Source organism: Cetorhinus maximus, chromosome 23 (assembly GCF_964194155.1).
Source record: "Cetorhinus maximus chromosome 23, sCetMax3.hap1.1, whole genome shotgun sequence".
Classification (NCBI taxonomy): domain Eukaryota; kingdom Metazoa; phylum Chordata; class Chondrichthyes; order Lamniformes; family Cetorhinidae; genus Cetorhinus; species Cetorhinus maximus.
The window spans coordinates 27,685,614-27,707,815 of record NC_135901.1 but is presented as its reverse complement, the minus strand read 5'-3'; the positions used below and the strand labels follow the sequence as shown (position 1 = coordinate 27,707,815).

Sequence of the window (22,202 nt, the reverse complement as noted above, 5' to 3'; positions counted from 1 at the left end):
CACTTTATTGTGAATACTCCTCGTGTTAAGGCACAAAGCCTTAAGGCTTGTCTTTTTAACATTACTTGTCCCGTTCCCAGTATTTTTCACTGAGGCCCTGTTTGATTCTTGCCCTTGATTTCTCTGCCTATCACTTTTCTAACTCCCCTTTCTGTCTTTTGTTCATGTCATTGATTCCCCTTCCTGTGACTCCTTGCATAGGTTCCCATCCCCCTGCCATTTTAGTTTAAACCCTCCCCAACCAGTCTAGCAAATGTTCCCACTGGGACATCAGTCCCAGTGCTGCCCAGGTGTAACCCGTCCAGTTTGTACTGGTCCCAACTCCACCCCAGAACTGGTCCCAATGTCCCAGGAATCTGAAACCTTCCCCCTCATACCATCTCTTCAGTCAAGTATTCATCCGATATATGCTGCTATTTCTACTCTGACTGGCACGTGGCACTGGTGGTAATCCTGAGATCACTGCTTTTGAGGTCCGACTTTTCAACTTACTTCCTAACTCCCTATATCCTGCTTTTAGACATCACCCCTTTTTTTACCTATGTCGTTTGTAGCAATGTGTACCACGACCGCTGGCTGTTCACCCTCCCCCTTCAGAATGTCCTGTAGCCGCTCTGAGACACCCTTGACCCTAGCACCAGGGAGGCAACATATCATCCTGGAGTCTCGTATGCGGCCACAGAAACGCCTATCTATTCCCCTTACAATTGAATCCCCTATAACTATTGCATTCCCACACTTTTTACTCCTCCCCTGTGCAGCAGAGCCAACCATGGTGCAACGAATTTGGCTGTTGCTTCTTACCCCTGAGAAGCCATTCCCCTCAACAGTATCCAAAGCGATATATCTGTTTTGCAGGGGAATAGCCTCAGGAGATTCCTGCACTGCCTGCCTAGTCCTCTTGCTCTGCCTGGTGGTCACACATTCCCTTCCTGTCTGTGGACTCTTAGCCTGCGGTATGACCACCTCTCTATACCTTCTATCCATGATACTGTCCACCTCGCGGATGTTCCACAGTGTCCCCTCAGAAACCTGGGCTTCCAGGAGCTGCAGCTGGAGACACTTCCTGCTCTTGCGCTTCAACTCCCGACTCCTCTCGCACTTCTCTCCAACTCCCGACTCCTCTCGCGCTTCTCTTCAACTTTCAGCTCCTCTCACACTTCACTTCCCCGAACACCAGGGCTCAGTCAGTCTCGTACTCTCGCCTCTGAGTCTGAAGGTCATGGGTACAATGCCCACTCCAGAGACTCGAATCCCCCATCATTCAGGGATGACACTATTCAGTCTTCGGCTGCCAGGTTCCAAAACTCTGGAATTCCCTCCCTTAACCCCTCCACTTCTCTCTCCTCCTTTTAGACTCTGCTTAAAACCTACCTTTTCTACTCTGACATAAAGGTGTCGACAATCTGTGTTCCCAAAACAAAGCTGATTTCTTTGACATTTACCCAGAATATTCAACTCCAACCCAATTACAGGGATTATTAACATCAACAGAAACAAACTCCACCTGCCAGAATGAGCATGGTTTAGTCCAGGATGTGATTAGCAGCAGCAATAACAGCAGAATCCAGCCCCTGTAGTGAACAATGGACTCACTGGTGTGTCAGGAGCTGGAATGAGCAAGTGAATCCGTTCCGACACTCAGAACATTTAATCAGCCTCCCGCCAGTCTGAACTCGCTGCTGGGCCAGCAGGGTGGATGACTGAGTGACTCCATTCCCACATACGGAGCAGGTGAACGGCCCTCCCCGTTGTGAGCTCACATATATGTAAGTGAGCTCGATGAGGAAGTGAATCCCCTTCCTTCTTCTCCAATGTGACCCACGTCGTCATGACCTGCACCACGGGTAGGACAAGGAGGTAGGTCCTGAATCCACCCCAACCTGAAAGTGGATCGATCCCCGTGATGTTGGCACCAATCTGATCCGCACCCACCATCCAGGCGACTGAGCCAGCCAGACCCCGCCGGGAGCTTCTGGCTCAGAGACTGGGACACCACCCACTGCTCCACAAGACCTCCCCTGGTACCCATTGCCCTCCCCAATATGTCACCCAGCTGTCTACATCTTTACTGAAAGAGAATCATATTCTACTCGAAATATTAACTCCGTTTCTCTCTTCACAGATGATTCCAGACCTGTTGAGTGTCTCCAGCACTTTCTGTTTCTATTTCAGTCCAAGTGTTTACACTTGAAGTTATCAAACTGTGAAGGGGGCGTCACAATCAAATTCAGTGACTACCCACATGTAGTTTGTGTCAGGGTGGGGTCACTGCCCCCCCACCCCCACTTTCCATCCCAGTCGCAGGAGTCTGGAGACTGGGCTTCGGATGAGTAATGGCGGCGGCAGCTCCCACAATTCCCCGCGCGGGGGTAACCGCTCTATCCGCCGCGCAGGCAGGAGGTCCGCGACTGCGCATGTCCAAAGAAGAGGGGGGCTGCGCATGTGCGGAAGAGAGCCCCCGCCCGACCTTCACATCCCTTCAATCAGATAAACTGAAGGACCGGAGGGACTCTGGTCCTCCAGCCAATCAGAGCGCGGGTTTTGTGTGAATGAAGATTGAGCTTCACACAGACTAAAACTTCCTCCTGTGTCCAACATCTGTGAGTAAAACACTTTCTTTTCTCCCCCTTTCCATTTCTTTTCTCATTCTGGGGGCAAATTGTTGACTTGCAAGAACTGAAGGGAAAGGAAGTGAATCCAGGGAGGGTGCAGACTCTGGAAAGGTTGGCCCAGGTCTCTCTCTCTGTCTCTTAAAGACATTGACATCCTTTGCTCCATCAGCTTGACACATTTATTTGTCTGGCTAAAAGGATGGTCTCTTTCCTAATGTTCACAATTAAAGGGGTGGTTTCCCCAGCAGATGGCTGACATTTAAGGGGACATTAAGTTAATATTGGACAGAGATACGTCCAGTATTATATGGTACACATGAGGTATATTATTTATGGTTGTATAATAAAGTACATTTATTATTATTTCTACTTTTGTTATATCGTACTATAGCTGTGTTATACATTTTCAGTCATCGTCATTATGGCATAGAAGGACCCCATTCGGCAACTCGAGTCCATGCTGAATCTCTCTAGAGCAATCCATTCAGTCCCATTCCCCCTCTATATCCCTGATTCCCTGCAAGTTTATTTCCTTCAAGTTTGAGTTTGATTGTCTCTGTTTCCAGCATCCTCATAGGCCGCGGGTTCGAGGTCATGACCGCTCACTGCCTGAGGAAAGCTTTTCCTCACATCGACCCTGTGTCTTAACCAAGTGAACCAAGTGATACTGTCCCATATATTATGCACATTTTTGGTCCAGTATCAGAGGCATATTTACATGAGGCTGGCAGCCCAGTGATGATGCAGGAAGATTTTCAGATCTTTGTGTCCAGGGTCACAAGCAATCAGTATTGATCTATTGATCAGCATGAATTTTCATCTTCAGGAGATTTGGGAGGGTGTATGTGAGGTACAGCAGAGTGAGAATGGAGGGAGAGTGTGTGGGACAGAGATTTACAGCTTTTGGGGAACGATAGGGGAAAGAATGTTGCGTAGAAACTAGAATTGTTTTTCTGAACTTCTATCCTGTACTGAGAGTGATGACTTTTGTAACCTCCTTTTACAGTGTATAATAAGGGGACTATTTTCAGAGAGAAATCTCACACAAAACATCACATTAAGATCTGACAGAGTCACTCAATTCATGGAAACCGAACATCATCAGCCTTTGAATCTAGAAGGAGAAATGTTTGTCTGTTCTGTCTGCTTCAGAAGGTTTTAAACATCAGTGTGACTGGATAAGCACCGAGACACATTCACCCGAGTTGGAGTGTTCCAGTGCACTGAGTGTGGAAAGAGCTTTAACCATTTACACAGTCTGAAAAAACATCACACCATTCACAGCGGGGAGAGACCATTCACATGTTCTGTGTGTGAACGATGCTACAACAGATTGTCAAACCTGGAAAGGCACAAAGAGACCTGCACCATGGAGAAACCGTGGACATGTGGGGACTGTGGGAAGGGATTCAAGTACCCATCCAAGCTGGAAACTCATCGACACAGTCACACCGGGGAGAGGCCATTCATCTGCTCTGAGTGTGGGAAGGGACTCAGTGATTCATCTGCCCTGCAGAGGCACCGACGAGTTCACTCTGGGGAGCGGCCGTTCATCTGTTCTGCGTGTGGGAAGGGATTCACTCAGTTATCGAACATGCTAACACACCAGCGTGTTCACACCGGGGAAAGGCCATTCACCTGCTCTGAGTGTGGGAAGGGATTCACTCAGTCATCCCACCTGCTGCAACACCATGTCACTCACACGAATGAGAGACCGTTTAAATGCCCTGACTGTGGAAGTGGCTTCAAAAGCTCTCAGGGACTGATAGTCCATCAGCGCATTCACACTGAGGAGAGATTGTTCAGCTGCTTTGAGTGTGGGAAGCGATTCACTGATTCATCCAGCCTGCTGAGACACCAGCGAGTTCACACCAGGGAGAGACCATTCACCTGCTCCGTCTGTGGGATGGGATTCAGTCATTTATCCACACTGCTGAGACACCAGCCAGTTCACACAGGAGAGAGGCTGTTCACCTGCTCTGAGTGTGGGAAGCGATTCAATCAGTTATCCAACCTGCAGACACACCAGCGTGTTCACACTGGGGAGAGGCCATTCACCTGTTCCATGTGTAGGAAAGGATTCACTCAGTCACAACACCTGATGAGACACCAGCGAATTCACACTGGGGAGAGGCCGTTCACCTGTTCCATGTGTGGGAAAGGATTTGCTCAGTTAGCCAATCTGCTGAGACACCAGCAAGTTCACAAGTGATTACAGGAGTTGGATTCTGCTGTTATTGCTGCTGTTCATCACATCCAGAACTGAACCATGTTCATTCTAACACTTGGTGAAGTGGGAGGGTCGGAGGGTTTCTTTCTGCAGGACTGGCTGGCCTCACGACTTTGCTTCCAGTGGGCTGATGCTCTTTGAGCCTGGAAGTGCACATTTCCACTGAAATGTTCTGCTAAATGATGATCGCATCTTGGAGAGTAAATAGTGTTTTTTCTACCACTACAGGTAGATCTAAAAGAAATAAATTTGTCTGTGTTCCATTGAGTCAACAGCACAGGGCCAGGCCAGTGGGCTCAATTGGTCTCTGTCAGTATTTATGCTCCACATGAGCCTCCACCCACTCCTCTTCATCTCCCCCCATCAGCATATCCTTCTATTCCTTTCTCCCTCATGTATATATCTAGCTTCCCCTTAAATGTATTCATGCTATTCACCTCAATCACTGGCTGTGGTTATGAGTTCCACATTCTCACCACTCACTGGGTAAAGAGGTTTCTCATGAAATCCTTATTGGATTATTGAACCCCTTCATCGTCTGAAAGACTTCTATCAGGTCACCCTTCTGTCTTCTCTTTTCTAGAGAAAAGCAGCCCCAGCCTTTCCTGAGGGTTAAATGCTCCCAGTTCTGGTTTTAGTCCTGTGAATCTTTGTTGCCCCTTCTCCGGTGCCTCTATTTCCTTTTTCCAAATGGAGATCACATATGTTGACAGTACTCCCAGTGTAGTCTAACCATGGTTCGAAACAAGTTGAACATAACCTCCCTGCTTTTCAATTCTATCCCTCTAGAATGGAACCCTATATCTGGACCCCACACTTTTGGAAAGATGTGAAGTTCTTGGAGATGGTGCAGAGGAGATTTATGAGAATGGCACCAGGGATGAGGGACTTCAGTTAATCGGAGAGATTGGAGCAGCTGAAATTGTTCCCTTTAGATGAAAGAGTCATTGGGTCAGAGAAGGACGCTATTCAGCCTATCAAGGCCATTCTAGCTTTCTGTTGCGCAAAAGTCAGTGCCATTGCTCCGTGCTATCTTTGTTGCCCGGCAGGTTTATTTCCTTGTTGGCCCATCCAATTTCCTTTTAATTTCATTAATCTTCTCTGCTTCCACTGCACTCATAGGCAGCGAGATCCAGGTCATTACCAATCGCTGTGTAAAATGTTCCTCCTCACATCCCCCCTGCATCTCCTGCCCAATTCCTTAAATCTCTCTCCCCTGATCCTTGTACCATCAGCTGATGGGAACAGCTTTTCTTTGTCCGCCTTATCTAAACCTGTCAGAATCTCGTACACCTCTATCAAATCTCCCCTCAACCTCCTTTGCTCCAAGGAGAACAACCCCAGTTTGACATCTAAAATAAAATATGTTCATGCCTGAAATCAAATGTGAATATTGAATTTCTGTTTTGAAGACATTATGAACATATTGTTCTGGGCAGTAAAAGAATTGGAATAACTCACCTTGGGTGTCGTTCAGTGGAATGTGTCAATCTGGTACCCACCTACATTCTAGCGGGGATCAGATGAATAATTTGACATCTTATCTTGGAAATTTTTGTTTCCTTTGACAATGATATTTTTAAAATAGAAAATCACATTTGATAGCCTGGCGACCAGCTGAAATATCAAGACCGTATAGGGAGAAATAAGCAAAGATCTCGAGATCAACACCCACTTTGAAATTTTCATAAGAGCAGCTGAAAGTTCAGAATATGTAACATGGTATTTGAATACCGGTGTGTGTACAGATGTGATTTGTTACATGTAAAGCAAATAACATGTGTAAATTCCTGGTGAAATGCACTGAGGAATGGGTCCCAAACATACACAGCTACTTGACAAACAGCCTGACATCAAATGGTTAATGTGGTCAGAGGAATGAGAGAACGTTTTGACATCATCGAGGCACTGACACACACTCCAGAGAGAAACTGACTTTAAAACAGTCAGGATAGAATTAAACACACTGGTCATGGTCACAAAGTGAGTAAAATTGAAGTAACAGAGATAAACATTTGGACTGGGACAATTAAGGGCTTAGGAGAAATAATACTGAGTGAGAACTGTCCACAAGTTGGACAGGGATAAGGAGAGAGCTGGTGAACCTTTTACATCCATGCTTGATCTGTTGCTTGGAGCATATGTCCTTATGTACTAGTAACCAAGAACTCACGGCGCTCCTTCAGGAGAAGAAAAGGATTGAGTAGATGTTACCCCAGGTGGGGCCGGAACAGAACTGGAAAAAAATGGAGTGAAATTGAGTGAGGGGTCAGAGAGAGAGTTCTCCTCCCCCTCAGGATCTGGACTGTAAGAATCCTGGGAGACCCCCTACTTCGGGTTTTCTTGCTAATTAGTGAACATTTAATTAAAAACTATGACTGGCTGTGCATTTATTTTTAATTTGATTGTTACACTTCTCCTCTTTTTATTCCTGTTGTGATTACTCTATGGGTGAGGATGGTTGACAGGTGACAGGATGGGAAATTGTAGTTTGGGTCTTCATTGACCAAATGTTTTATTTATCCGAAAGGTGTAAAAGGGGCCAAACTTCAGCAGAAATCTGGCAGATCTGAGAACAGACAACTTGCTATGGGGGAACAGGGAGATGAACAGCTTCCAAAGGACAGAGAAAACAAGAGTGCCTTGAATCCTAGACGACACCTGGGTGTCAAGGCCACCATGTTTTCACTGCTTGGCATGGGAATGCTGACTCTCTGTACCGGGGACGGAGCGTGGGAAGCCAATTGTTTGAGAGTTTGACGTGACTTGGGCAGGAACAGATGGTTCAATGACAGGTTTTGTAATTGGTCCGTTCAAATGTTAGCTCGGCAATGATTGGGTTAAATCAGTCTCCATAGACTTTGTGCTGTAAAAAAGTATCAGAAGGGATTCTCCGAGCACAGAGATTTGTAGAGGTATTACGTATTGCATTGACTGGTGCCATGGCATCTGGGGCAGACCAGGGAGCATTTATGTGGAGATGGTGCTTCTACCCAGAGTGTAATGGTAATGCTGCTGCACTTTGATACTACTGCTCAGACATGAGCATGTGTCAGGTCTTATTTATACTGAATAAAATCTAACCACTGTCACCAATAAGGGTTATCACTGTGAATCATTTCAGAGTTTGGGAAAAGGGGATAAAGGGTTAATTGACCCCCTGAATCCCATTTTCTAACATCGCTGTGTCAAAAATAAAATCTCATCTCCCCCTCTGGCTCCTTTGCCAATTACCTGAGAGGGACTCACTTTCTGTTAAAGAGCCTGCGAACCCCTCTCACTCACTTTCCCTGAAGTGAATAAATCTAATCATGAAAAGCCCAGAAAAATCAAATATTTTTACTGATAAAAGTTTATTAATGAAATTGAACATGGTTAAACAAACGGAAAATTACTTGAGGATCAAAGACAGCCAGAGTAAAAGGATGTGCACGTGTTCTGGACCCAAATGGTTTCTCTTTAATTCATCTGTCCCCTGTTCGCTGCCTCTTTGTGGAACACCTCCGCTCAGTCCACAAGCATGACCCTGACCTTCCAGTTGCTGCCATTATAATTCACCACCTTGCTCTCATGCTCACATTTCTGTCCTCGGCCTGCTGCAATGTTCCCAAGAAGCCCAACACAAGCTGGACGAACAGCACCTCATCCTCCAGTGAGGCACTTTACAGCCTTCTGGACTCAACATTGAGTTCAACAACTTCAGACCATCAACTCTGTCCTCCGTTTGGATCTATTTTTTGTGGCTGCGTTTGCTGCCAACACGGGGCGTGCTCAGTTGTACCGCTTCACGCCATGACATCATTGTGAGTGACAGAGATCAGAACTCTACTCATTCCCCTAGCCTCAGTGTGATACTCATCCTCTCCAGTTAGTTTCTCCGTTTTTAAACCAATTTCAAACTTCCAGCAATCCTAATGAGAACTGAACCTGAAGAACAAAATTCAATAAACAATCCTAGAGAGTGGATTTTGGACCCAGAAAGGGCTATTTCATTCAGAACAAAATCCAATACCCATTTTCCCCTCGGTCATTTCCTTTAGCTTTATCTGTTTCCATGGTGTATTTTCAGTTCTATTATATACAAACCCTGGCAGCTCACTCATCAATACCTGAAACATTTTACTATTCTCTGCACTGTCTCTGTTTATTTTTTGAATGTAAAGTCAAATACAATCCACTGTTTCTCTTCCGCAATCTGTCAGGTACGTGGTTTTGTTAACAATATCCATGGAAATGTGTGATTTTACTTTCCAATGTTTTTAACTGGACTGTGTTTACTGCAGATGCATCCAGCCATCAGCGGCCATCTCATGCGGCCATCTCGCATTGACATGAGACACAGTTTTTTTTACCAAGTACCAGTCTGCATCTTGTTTTCATGTTTTTGCTTTCAGACAGAGCTGTCCTTTATTCTGCCATTAACACTTACTCTGGACCAATGCTTTGTTTCTTTACTACAACCATTATCACTTCCTTTGTCTTTTGTTCCATGACATTTTTGTTATTTAATCTCGCCTGCCCTCTAACCAATCCCTGACTTTCCCTTTTGCTCCCCTGGACCCTCCCCCCTTTCTCAACAGCATCAAACCCATCACATTTCTCCCTCTCTTTACTTCTGAAAAAGAGTCATGTTGGAGTCGAAACATTAGCTCTGTTTCTTTCTCTTCACAGATACTTCCAGAGCAGCCGGGTTTTTCCAGTACTGTCTGTATTAATTTTAGATCTGCCTGTAGTGGTGGGATAAACATAATTTACTGTCCAAGCTTTTAATTTGGCATCATCAGGACACTTCGCAAGAAAACCAATGTGAGGGGAAAACAACAACTGCCAGTCACCATCAATTGGTGCATCCTCCATGGCAACCTCGCAACCAATCAGAGTCCACTTGCTAACCAGTTAGCACTCTCTTCTCATGCAGTAGAAATTGTTGTTTTCTGCTTATATTGGTATTCTTGCGAAGTGTCCTGATGAGTGCATGGTGAAAAGCTTTGACATGTCTCTTTTCTCAGCAACACTCCAGTTCTGTACAACCAAACAACTATTTACTATCCAGGATAAAATAAATGTACTTCATCAGCTTTTGCTGATCATTTCAGTGGAAATGTGCACTCCCAGGCTCAAAGAGGATCAGCCCACTGGAAGCAAAGTTGTGAGACCGGTCAGTCCAACAGAAAGAAACCCTCCGACCCTCCCACTTCACCAAGTGTTAGAATGAACATGGTTCAGTCCTGGATGTGATGAACAGCAGCAATAACAGCAGAATGCAACCCTTGGAATCACTTCTGAACTTGCTGATGTCTCAGCAGATTGCATCACTGACTGAATCCCTTTCTACACTCGGAGCAGGTGAATGGTCTCTCTCCATTGTGAACTCGCTGGTGTCTCAGCTGGCTGGATAAATGAGTGAATCCCTCCCGCACTCAGAGCAGGTAGATGGCTTCTCCCTAGCGTGAATTTGTTGGTGTTCCCACAGGTTGGAAGGCCTTCTAAACTTCATTGCACAGTGAGAACAGCTGAACCGTCTCTCAGTTACTCAATCCCTTCCCACACGCGGAGCAGGTGAACACTCTCTACTCAGTGTGAAATCGCTGGTGTGTCCGCAGATTGGATAGCTGACTGAATCCCTTCCCACACTCAGAGCAGTTGAATGGCTTCTCCCTGGTGTGAACTCACTGGTGAGTCATCCGGGTGGATAGATGAGTGAATCCCTTTCCACACTCAGAGCAGATGAACGGCCTCTCCCCAGTGTGAACTCGCTGGTGTGTCCGCAAGTTGGACGAATCACTGAATCCCTTCCCACACTGAGAGCAGGTGAATGGCCTCTCCCTCGTGTGAACTCGCTGGTGTGTTAGCAGATGGGATGAATTACTGAATCCCTTCCCACACTCGGAGCAGGTGAATGGCCTCTTCCCAGTATGAACTCGCTGGTGTGTCCGCAGGTTGGATGAATGAATGAATCCCTTCCCACATTCAGAACACGTGAATGGCCTCTCCCCAGTGTGACTGCGTTGATGAGCTTCTAGCTCAGACGGGAATTTGAATCCCTTCCCATAGTTCCCACATTTCCAAGGTTTCTCCATGGTGCGTGTCTCCTTGTGACTCTTCGGGTCTGACAATCATTTGTAGCTTCGTCCTCACACAATACAGAGGTACGGTCTCTCTCTGCTGTGAAAGGTTCGATGGTTTTTTTCAGACAGTGTAACTGGTTGAAGTGCTTTCCATAGTCAGTGCACTGGGACATGGGTGCGGGTGTCTCGGTACTTTCCTGATCACACGGATGTTTAAAATCTTTAGGAGCAGAAAAAAACAGAGAAACATTATTCCTTCTAGATTCAAATGCTCATGATATTCAGTTCCCATGAATCAAATGACTCTGTCAGATCTCAATGTGATGTTGGTTTGAGATTTCTGTCTGCAAATCCTCCTCTGCTAATATCCTGTAAAAGGAATTTATACAAGTCATCACTGTCAGTACAGGATAGAAATTCAGAACAGACAATTCTAGTTTCTATGGAACATTCTTCCCTCTGTTGTTCCCCAATAGCTGTAAATCTCCGTCCCACCCATTCTCCCTCTATTCTCACTCTGCTGTACCTAATAAACACCCAACATTACTGCACTCAAAATGTGAGTAATACACAGTACTCTGTTACATGATTACAGATACATGGGGCTGTGAGGGAGAACTTCATGTGGTGATGACCTCGAACTTGCTGTCCATGAGAGTGGTGGAAGCGGAGACGATCAATAATTTCAAAATGAAATTAGATGGGCTTTTGAAGGATATAAAGCTGCAGGTGAACGGGTTTATAGAGGGGGGAATGGGACAGACTGGATTATTCTACAGAGAGTTGGCATAGGCTCAAGTTGCCGAATGGACTCCTTCTGTGCCCTAATGATTTTATGACTGTAAATATTTACTGCATTATACAAAAAATCTTGAAATAATAATAAATGTACTGTATTACAGATCCATCATTAATATATCTAATACGTACCATGTAAAACTACACTAGACATATCTCTGTTGCTACGATAAGAGCAAAATACGGCAGATACTGGAAGTCTAAAATAAAAACAGAATATGCTGGAAGAACTCAAATCTGACAGCACCCATGGGGGACAAACAGAGTTAACGTTTTGAGTATGTATGACTCTTCTTCAGAGCTAAAGACGACATATCTCTAATCATCTATCTAATGTGTACCATAAAACAACACTGGACATATCTCCGTCCTATATTAATTTATTGTCCCCTTAATATCAGCCATCTCCTGGGCAAACCACCCCTTTAATTGTGAACATTAGGAAAGAGACCATCCTTTGAGCCAGCCAAATACATGTCAAGCTGAGGGAGGAAAGGAAGTCAATGTCTTGAAGAGGGAGAGAGAGAGAGAGACCTGGGCCAACCTTTCCGGAGTCTGCACCCTCCCTGGATTCACTTCCTTTCCCTTCAGTTCCTGCAAGTCAACAATTTGCCCCCAGGATGAGAAAAGAAATGGAAAGGGGGAGAAAAGAAAGTGTTTTACTCTCAGATCTTGTGTGAAATTCAATCTTCATTCACACAAAGCCCGCGCTCTGATTGGCTGGAGGACCAGAGTCCTTCCGGTCCTCCAAATCTTCCCATTGGTCAACCCTTCAGCAGGAAATGAAAGGTGGGTGGGGTCTCCCCCGCACATGCGCATCGTCCCCTCTCCCTTGGGCATGCGCAATCCCGGGCCGCCAGCCCGCGCGGCAGATAGAGCGGTTTTCCCAGCGCGGGCGATTGTGGGAGCTGCGGCCTCCATTGCTCATCCGGAGCCCAGTCTCCTCATCCTGGGACTGGGATGGAAAGTGGGGGTGGGGGGCGCAATGACCCCGCCCGGACACAAAGTACATGTGGGTAGTCACTGGATTTGATTGTGACGCCCCCTTAGCAAAACAGTTTGTTAACTTCAGGTGTAAAGATTTTGATGCCTGGGTGACATATTGGGGAGGGCAATAGGTAAATGTGAAACTGAACCCGAGAATCAACACCTCAGGGGAGGAGAATTGGGGAAAAGCTGGAGGAGGATAGTAGGATGAATTAGTGTTTCAATCAATAAAGCGGAGGGAATATGTGGGGGACAGAGATTTACAGTGCGAGAGGGTGAAACATGATCAATGTGAACTAGAATTATTAATTCTGAATTTCTCTCTTGTACCGACAGTGATGATTTGATGACATCAACCGTATGGCACCCGTCCATCCCCTGAAAGTTCTCTATGAAGTCAGCCCTCAGCCTTCTCTTTTCTGGGGTAAATGTTCCCAGCCTGTTCAATACATCCTGTAACTGAAACACTCTCAGTTCTGGGATCATCCTTGTGAATCTTTCTTGCACTTTCTCAAGGCCCTCTCTATCCTTTAAAAAAAAGACACCCAGAACAGTTCACAATATTCCAAGTGTATTCTAATAAAGGCTTGAATCAAGTTTAACCTGACGTCTCTACTTTTCCATGCTATTTCTCTAGAAATGAACCCCATATATAGGCCCCACAATTCAGGAAGGATGTCAAGGCCTTGGAAAGGGTGCAGGGATTTCGTATGGAGACAGGAATGAGGACTTTCAGTTATGTGAACATATTGCAGAGGCCGGGGTTTTTCTCCTTGTAGCAGTGAAGGACAAGAGGAAATTTGATAGAGATGTTCAAGATCATGAACGATTTACATCGAGGAAATAAAGAGAAACTGTTTCCACTGACAGAAGGGTTATTAACCAGAGGACACAGATTGAAGGTGATTGACGTAAAAGCCAGAGGGGAAATGAGGAAGATAAATCTTTACACAGTGAGGTGTTGTGATCTGGAATGCACTACCTGAAAGGCTGGTGGAAGCAGTTTTCAGGGCTCATGGGAAAAGGGCAGGGTAGTGGGACAATCTGAAAACCTCTTTCAAAGAGCCAGCATGGGCCAAACGATCTGCTGTGCTGGAGATTCTGTGATCACAGATAAATAAATGTGTACCTGCAATATGTACAGTGACGTTAATAATGACTGGAATTCCCATTGTACCGCTGCGATCTCTTTGAAAGAACTCTCTGACTCACCCAACTGCACTGCTCATTCCCCACAGCCCTGCAAATTCTTCCCTTTCGAGTATTTACCCTTTGGAAAGATACTATTGAATCTGCTTTCAGGCAGATCAGGACAACTCTCTGCGTCAAAAAATAACATCTCACCTCCCCATCCGGCTCCTTTGCCAATTACCTTAGAGGAACTCACTTTCTATGAAAGAGACTGCCAACCTCTCGCACCCACTTTCCCTAAAGTGCATAAAGCTAATCAGGAAAGATTCAATTAAAACAAATATTCTTACTGATCAAAGTTTATTAATGAAACAGGACGTGGTTAATAAAAAACAGAAAATTACTTGAAGATCAAAGGCAAGCAGAGTAAAAGCATGTGCACAGTGCTCTGGACCCAAATAGTTTCTCTTCAGCTCCTCTGTACCTTGTTCCCATCAATCCCCGCTCTGGAAAGGGACACTGAGACACCGGGGAGCGGTGGGCGGGTCACGTCATCATCAACACTGGTCACCCCCTCCGCTGCCCCGATTGGTTGGAGGCCCATTTCCCAGTCAATCCGCCAGCACCTCCCTGTCTCTCTATTAGTGCGACCCCCATGGAAGTTTCATTCATTCAACTCAGAATGATTGATTTATTATATAAAAAAAATTTTTAAAAACAATTTGCAAGAACTGGTTAACAGGCAATTATAATCTGGAAATGTAACTATCTATCCCATTTAAAATACTCCAGGACACACATGCACACACACACACAAACTAAGGACAAACAGACAGGGTCTCTGCAGAGATGGGCTTTGGAGAATAGATTTCATGAAGAAAAAGGATAAAGACTGGAAGGTTTTGACACAGTTGACCTTGAATTTGCTCGTGTGAAGACAGAATCCTAGTTCCAGTAGATCCCTGGAGGTTCTCACCAATGGAGCTTCGGTGTGGAGGAAAGTAGAGCTGGATCAATCCTTCTACTCTCAGCCTCTCGGTTTTCCAAAGACAGACAATTTCCACTGAGATGAGGATTCTTAGCTGTATACTGTTAACTAATCTACTTGTGGCTAGACGAGGAGAATGTGAGCAGGGCAGCTTTTCACTTTCTCCATTCAGTCCCAACTGAATTTAAAAAAAGCAAGTTAAAAATTTAAAGCTCACCTCTGTCATGTGGTTTCCAGTAAATAAATTACTCACCTTTGTCTTTAAACCAGTTTCTTTCCCCCATCCATGTAAATAAGTGCAGTGCAAACAAGCAAACACTTCTTTCCCCCTCAAGTACCCTGCTGGTCAGGTGATTTCTTGGAAAAGTCATGCTTGCTCCCAGCCCAAAGCTAAACTGTTGACCCTTTTAAAAGAAACCCAGGCCAGCTTCCAAATGCACTGATAATGCTGTGTCCTTCCATATTGTGAAAGGAAATATTGTCCTGGAAAATATGTTTCTAATATGTGTCAGCTGTGGATCAGTGGATCACACTCTCACCGCTGAGTCAGAAGGTTCAAGTCCCAGTCCAGAGCCCCGAGAGCAAAAATCACATCCAACATTCCAAGTGCCAGCACTGAGGGAGTGCTGCACTGTGGGAGCTGCTGCCTTTTGGATGAGACACAAACCCAATGGCCCCGTCTCCTGTTTCTTCCGGACATAGAAGTTCCTATGGCCAATATTTTGAAGAAGAGCAGGGGAGTTTTCTCCAGTGTCCTGGTCAATATTCATCCCTCAATCAACATCACCAAAAACATATCATCTGGTCATTATCACATTGCTGTTTGTGGGATCTTGGTGTGTGTGATTGGTTGCTGTGCTTCCTAAATTACTACAATGATTGCGCTTCAAAAGTATTTCATTGGCTGTAAAGCACTTCGGGGTGTATTGTGGACGATAAAGGTGCTATATAAAGGCAAGTTTTTAAATTTAAAATTTATATCACCTGATCTTGTTATCTGTAATTTAATTGATTTCAGCCACCCCCAACTTGCCATTTAATAAATTCACTTTGGTTTGGACAAGACTTTAACCAATTAAGGCAAAGGCAGAATTCTCTGGATAGTAAATTTTAAAAGAAGTTTATTAAAAGAAAAATGTTTACTTAACAACTTTAAGACATTGACTTTTATAACTTCATGCGGGTTATCTGTCTGTAGAAGTGTAACCCTCTCTGGCTCCTTCTTTCACAGTAATTCTTGTGGAATTCGCCCTCAGGAGTCTGGCTCCTTCTCTGACAGTAATTTCCTTGGAACTCGGCCTCGGGAGTCTTCAGTGCTTGGCTCGCAAGGGAGACCTTCAGAACCTCTACTTTTATCCTCAAAGTGACCATTACCTCACGTCAGAGTTGGGCCTGTTGTAAGATGACAATTGGTCAGTTTGGTTACTAGATTAATTTAATTAGAACCCCAATTACTTACACCACCTTCTCTCATTATATTACACAGGAATACAATAGAACTGTTTCACACTATCCCTTTATCTGATTCTATACCATCCCTTATTCATACAGATTAAATATTGACGCTAATCGGAGCTTGAAGGTCTCTCTTGCCAGTACATTTATCATCATTGCACATTCTTTACATACACAGCAATTAAAATTTTACATGTTTACAGAAAATAAAACTCAAAGACTTTTACTCAACTACTGATTCATTATTGATTCATTAATTGTAACTCAGTTCAGGCTGACTACTTATTCAATCATCTGTTACTGACTGGTAGTTAATTAAAACAGTAATTGCTGAAAAAAGAGATGTCGAAGCTTTTCATCTTCCACTCATCAGGACATTCGCAAGAATACCGAATGTAAAGGGAACAACAATTTATGCTTCATGAGAAGAGAGTGTTGCTTGGTGGGAAAGTGGACACTAGTTGGTAGAGGTGTTGCCATGGATAATGCACCAATTAACTGATGATTTGTTAAGTGCCAAGCTTTGTTTAAATTCAGGTTGACTCTGGTCCAGTCTCTCCAATGAACTGAAGTCCCTCATTCCCGTTGCCATTCTTGTAAATTTCCTCTGCACCCTCTCGAAGAACTTCACATCTTTCCTAAACTGCAGGACCCAGATATAGGGTTCCATTCTAGAGGGATAGAATTGAAAAGCAGGGTGGTTATGTTCAACTTGTTTCGAACAATGGTTAGACTACACTGGAAGTAATGTCAATATTTGTGATCTCCATTTAGAAAAAGGAAATCGAGGCACTGGGGAAGGGGCAACAAGGATTCACAAGAATAAACCTAGAACTGAGAGCATTTAACCCTCAGGAAAGGCTGAGGCTGCTTTTCTCTAGAAAAGACAAGACTGAAGGGTGACCTTTAAGATCCTGAAGGGGTTCAATTGAAATTCAATGAAATTAAAACCCTCCACCCTTCCCAGTTCACCAACTTTCAGAATGAACATGGTTCAGTCCTGGATGTGATTAACAGCAGCAATAACAGCAGAATCCAGCCCCTGTAATCACTTGTGAACTCGCTGGTGTCTCAGCAGGTGGCATGACTGAGTGAATGTCTTCCCACACTCAGGGCAGGTGAACGGCCTCTCCCCAGTATGAACTCTCTGGTGTGTCAGCAGGTGGTACGCATCACTGAATCCCTTCCCACACTCAGAGCAGGTGAATGGTTTTTCCCCGGTGTGAACTTGTCGGTGTCTCAGCAGGTTGGATAACTGTCTAAATCCCTTCCCGCAATCAGAGCAGGTGAACGGCTTCTCTCCGGTGTGAACTTGCCAGTGTGTCAGCATGGTGGATAACTGAGCAAATCCCTTCCCACACTCAGAGCAGGTGAACGGCCTCTTCCCGGTGTGAACTCGCCGGTGTCTCAGCATGGTGGATGAATCACTGAATCCCGTTCCACACTCAGAGCAGGTGAATGGCTTCTCCTTGGTGTGAACTCGCCCATGTGTCAGCAGGCTAGTTAACTGAGTGAATCCCTTCCCACATTCAGAGCACATGAAGGGCTTCTCCCCAGTGTGGACTCGTTGATGTGTCAGCAGGATGGATAACCGAGTAAATCCCTTCCCACACTCAGAGCAGGTGAATGGCCTCTCCCCGGTGTGAACACGCTGGTGTGTAAGAAGGCTGGATGACTTAGTGAATCCCTTCCCACACTCAGAGCAGGTGAATGGCCTCTCCCCAGTGTGAATTCGCTGGTGTGTCAGCAGGGCAGATGAGTGAGTGAATCCCTTCCCACACTCAGAGCAGGTGAACGGTCTCTCCCCGGTGTGATTGCGTCGATGAGTTTCAAGAGCAGATGGGAAAAGGAACCCCTTCCCACAGTCCCCACATGTCCACGGTTTCTCCATGGTGCGGATGTCCTTGTGTCTCTCTATTTCGATGATCAGTTGAAGCCGCACCCACAAACAGAACACATGTACGGTCTCTCCGCTCTGTGAATAGTGCGATATTTTTCAGTCTGTGTAACTGGTTAAAACTGTTTCCACAGTAAGTGAACGGGAACACTCTCACTCGGGTGTGTGTGTCTTGATGTTATTTCTGTCACAAGGATGTTTAAAATCTTCTGAAGCAAACAGAACTGACAAAATTTTCTCCTAGATTCAAGGCTGCTGATATTCAGGTCCCGCTGAATCAAGTGACTCTGTCACATTGTCTGGTCTCTGTATGTAAATCATCTGCTTCCGATATCCTGCAACAGTTATTTACAAAAGTCATCACTGTCAAAGCATGGTAGAAATTCAGAACAGACAATTCTAGTTTCCCGGAACAAATTTTTCCTCTCTCATTCCCCAAAATCTGTAAATCTCGGTCCCACACACCCTCCCTCTATTCACAATCTGCTGGATTTATATGCACCCTCCCAATTCTCCTGAAGGTGTCGTTCATGCTGATCGACAAATCCATGCTATACCGCTTCCTATCCAGAACACAGGGACCTGAAGTCATCATGCAGGCTGAAAGAAACAGAAATGTTCACTCATTCATGCTCATCGACAGATCCAGGCTCTCTGCCTCCTGTCCTGGACACAATACACCAGAAAATGCAGTCTGCAAGACAATTATATTTGTATATCTGTATGACAGGATTAAATATGTTTACAACATACAGTAATGGATTTACTTCCTTTCCCTTCAGTTCCTGCAAGTCAACAATTTCCCCCAGAATGAGAAAAGAAATGGAAAGGGGGAGAAAAGAAAGTGTTTTACTCACAGATGTTGGACACAGGAGGAAGTTTTAGTCTAAAGCTCATTGTCCAACTTCCGCTTTGTGACGTCCACAATGTGTCCCTGCCTGAATCAGCCAATAGGGATCACTCTGCTCCTCGGTGACGTCCTCGACTTCCAGTCTGTCGGCCAGGCGCGCGGACACGGAGCCCCGCCCCCACCCATTGATCCTCCTCCCCCTCCCCAACCTCGAGCCAAGGTTTCCAGGCAACCGGCTGACGGCTCTGGCCAGAGCGAGAAGCCGCTCGGAGAACGAGGGAGAGGGGAAGATGCGCATGTGCGGGGGAGAGCCCGCCCCTTCCCTTCGTGCTGAGGGTTTGGCCAATGGGAAGAGTTGGATGACAGGAAGGACTCTGGTCCTCCAGCCAATCAGAGCGCGGGCTTTGTGTGAGTGAAGATTGAGCCTCACACAGACTAAAACTTCCTCCTGTGTCCAACATCTGTGAGTAAAACACTTTCTTTTCTCCTCCTTTGCATTTCTTTTCTCATTCTGGGAGGAAGTTGTTGACTTGCAGGAACTGAAGGGAAAGGAAGTGAATCCAGGGAGGGTGCAGACTCTGGAAAGGTTGGCCCAGGTCACTCTCTCTCTCTCTTACAGACATTGACATCCTTTGTTCCCTCAGCTTGACACATTTATTTCTCTGGCTAAAAGGATGGTCTCTTTCCCAATGTTCACAATTAAAGGGGTGGTTTCTCCAGGAGATGGCTGACATTTAAGGGGACAGTAAATTAATATAGAACAGGGATATGTCTAGTGTTGTTTTCTGATACATATTAGATATATTATTTATGGTTCTGTAATAAAGTTGACTTATTATTTCTAGTGCTGTAATATAGCATTGTATCTATGTTATATATTTCCAGTCATTGTCATTAGAGCACAGAAGGAGTCCATTCAGTAACTCGAGTCCATGCTAACCCTCTGTGGAGCAATCCAGGGAGTCCCATTCCCCCTCTATATCCCTGTTCCTCTGCAAGTTTATTTCGTTCAAGTGTCCATCCAATTTCATCTTGAAATAATTGATTGTCTCCACTTCCACCACTGTCAGTAAATACAGTTATAGAAAGATTCTCAAATCTTTGGAAAAGAAGACGTGAGCATGGATCTGTTGCTCAGCATGAATGAGCACCTTCGGGAGAATTGGGAGGATGTACATGAGGTACAGCAGAGTGAGAATGGAGTGAGAGTTTGTGGGAGACGGAGATTTACAGCTTTTAGGGAACGAGAGAGGAAAGGATGTTCCATAGAAACTAGACTTGTCTGTTCTGAATTACAATGCTGTACTGACAGTGATGACTTTTGTGAACTCCTTTCACAGGATATTAGAAGGGGAGCATTTGCAAACAGAAATCTGAAATCCAAACATCATGCACTGCCAGAATGACTCAATTCATCATAATTTGAATATCCTTGGCCTTTGAATCTAGAAGGAGAAATGTTTGCCGGTTCTGTCTGCTTCAAAATATTTCAAACATCAGGGGGACCGGAAAGGACCTGAGACACACACACCGGAGTGAGAGTGTTCCAATGCACTGATTGTGGAAAGAGCTTTAACTAGTTACACAGCCTGAAAAAGCAACGACTCTCAAGAGACAGAAGGATACGCGCACCATGGAGAAACTGTGGAAATGTGGGGACTGTGGGAAGGGATTCCTGACCCCTTCTGCACTGGAAACTCATCGACGCAGTCACACTGGGGAGAGGCCGTTCACCTGCTCTGAGTGTGGGAAGGGATTCTCTCAGTCATCCTACCTGCTGGTACACCAGCGATTTCACAGTGGGGAAAGACCATTCACCTGTTCTGAGTGTTTGAAGGGATTCACTGCTTCATCCCACCTGAAGACACACCAGCGAGTTCACACCCGAGAGAGACCATTCAGCTGCTCAGAGTGTGGTAAGGGATTCAGTCATACTTCTGCCCTGCTGAGGCACCGGCGAGTTCACACCAGGGAGAAGCCGTTCACCTGCTCTGAGTGTGGGAAGAGTCTTAGTGATTCATCCGCCCTGCTGAGACACCAGCGAGCTCACAGTGGGGAGAGGCCATTCATCTGCTCTGAGTGTGGGAAGGGATTCACCGACTTATCCACGCTGCAGATCCACCAGCGAGTTCACACAGGAGAGAAGCCATTCACCTGCTCCGAGTGTGGGAAGGGATTCATTCAGTCAACCTCCCTGCGGACACACCAGCGAGTTCACACCAGGGAGAAGCCGTTCACCTGCTCTGAGTGTGGGAAGGGATTCACGCAGTTATCCCACCTGCAGAGGCACCAGCGAGTTCACACTGGGGAGAGACCTTTCACCTGCTCTGTGTGTGGGAAGGGATTTACTCAGTCATCCAGCCTGCTGACACACCATGTCACTCACACGAATGAGAGACCTTTTAAATGCTCTGACTGTGAGAGTTGTTTCAAAAGCTCTCAGGTACTGATGGCCCACCAGCGCATTCACACTGAGGAGAGACCGTTCAGCTGCTCTCACTGTGCAAAGAGATTTAGAACATCGTCCAAACTGCGGAGTCACCAACGAGTTCACACTGGGGAGAGGCCGTTCACCTGCTCCATGTGTGGGAAGGGATTCACTCGGTCATCCCACCTGCTGAGACACCAACAAGTTCACAATTGATTACAGGAGGTGGATTCTGCTGTTATTGCTGCTGTTAATCTCATCCAGAACTGAACCATGTTCATTCTGACAGTTGGTGAAGTGGGAGAGTCAGAGGGTTTCTTTCTGCTGGACTGGCCGGTCTCACAACTTTGATTCCAATGGGCTGATGCTCTTTGAGCCTGGGTGTACACATTTCCACTGAAATGGTCCACAAAAGCTGATGAAGGACATTTATTTCATCCTGGACAGTAAATAGTGTCTTCCCTAACAATACAGGTACAGCTAAAATAAATACATTTGTCTCTGTTCCATTGAGTCTACAGCACAGGGCCAGGCCAGTCGGCTCAGTTGGTCTCTGTCAGTATTTATGCTCCAAATGAGCCTCCACCCACCCCTCTTCATCTCCCCTGACCAGCATATCCTATTCAATTCTAGCTTCCCCTTAAGTGTATTCATGCTATTCACCTCAAGCACTCACTGTTGTAGTGAGTTCCACATTCTCACTACTCAATGGGTAAAGAGGTTTCTCATGAAATCCCTATTGGATTATTGATCCC

At 45.5% G+C, this 22,202-nt stretch overlaps 4 protein-coding genes and 1 pseudogene across 9 annotated transcripts in view; 2 read left to right on the top strand and 3 right to left on the bottom strand.

Annotated features, from left to right (window-relative positions):
- The window catches only part of LOC144697248 (uncharacterized), a 420,900-nt gene that overhangs the window by 176,410 nt on the left and 222,288 nt on the right, over nt 1-22,202 (bottom strand). The gene's annotated exons all lie outside the window — the stretch shown is intronic.
- LOC144697079 (uncharacterized) overlaps nt 1-22,202 on the bottom strand; it is a 280,076-nt gene that overhangs the window by 85,472 nt on the left and 172,402 nt on the right. Inside the window, exon 1 of one of the 4 annotated variants that reach the window (XM_078568890.1) lies at nt 19,027-19,078. The exons of the other annotated variants lie outside the window; for them this stretch is intronic. The gene's annotated coding sequence lies outside the window, so the exon portion shown is untranslated. Of the gene's footprint in view, nt 1-19,026; nt 19,079-22,202 lie in introns of those variants that run through there. 4 annotated transcript variants of the gene reach the window in all.
- The window catches only part of LOC144697407 (uncharacterized), a 456,361-nt pseudogene that overhangs the window by 367,853 nt on the left and 66,306 nt on the right, over nt 1-22,202 (top strand). The window lies entirely within an intron of this gene.
- Nucleotides 3,717-21,928, top strand: LOC144697441 (uncharacterized). Its single transcript, XM_078569418.1, has 3 exons — nt 3,717-4,415; nt 4,581-4,789; nt 20,702-21,928. The coding sequence occupies exons 1-3, from the start codon at nt 3,985-3,987 to the stop codon at nt 21,661-21,663; spliced, it is 1,602 nt and encodes a 533-aa protein (XP_078425544.1). The 5' UTR covers nt 3,717-3,984; the 3' UTR covers nt 21,664-21,928.
- LOC144696908 (uncharacterized) overlaps nt 15,940-22,202 on the bottom strand; it is a 75,566-nt gene continuing 69,303 nt past the window's right edge. The window contains 1 exon segment of the mRNA XM_078568624.1: nt 15,940-18,071. Coding sequence (XP_078424750.1) covers nt 17,321-18,071 — 751 coding nt within the window. The 3' untranslated portion in view covers nt 15,940-17,320.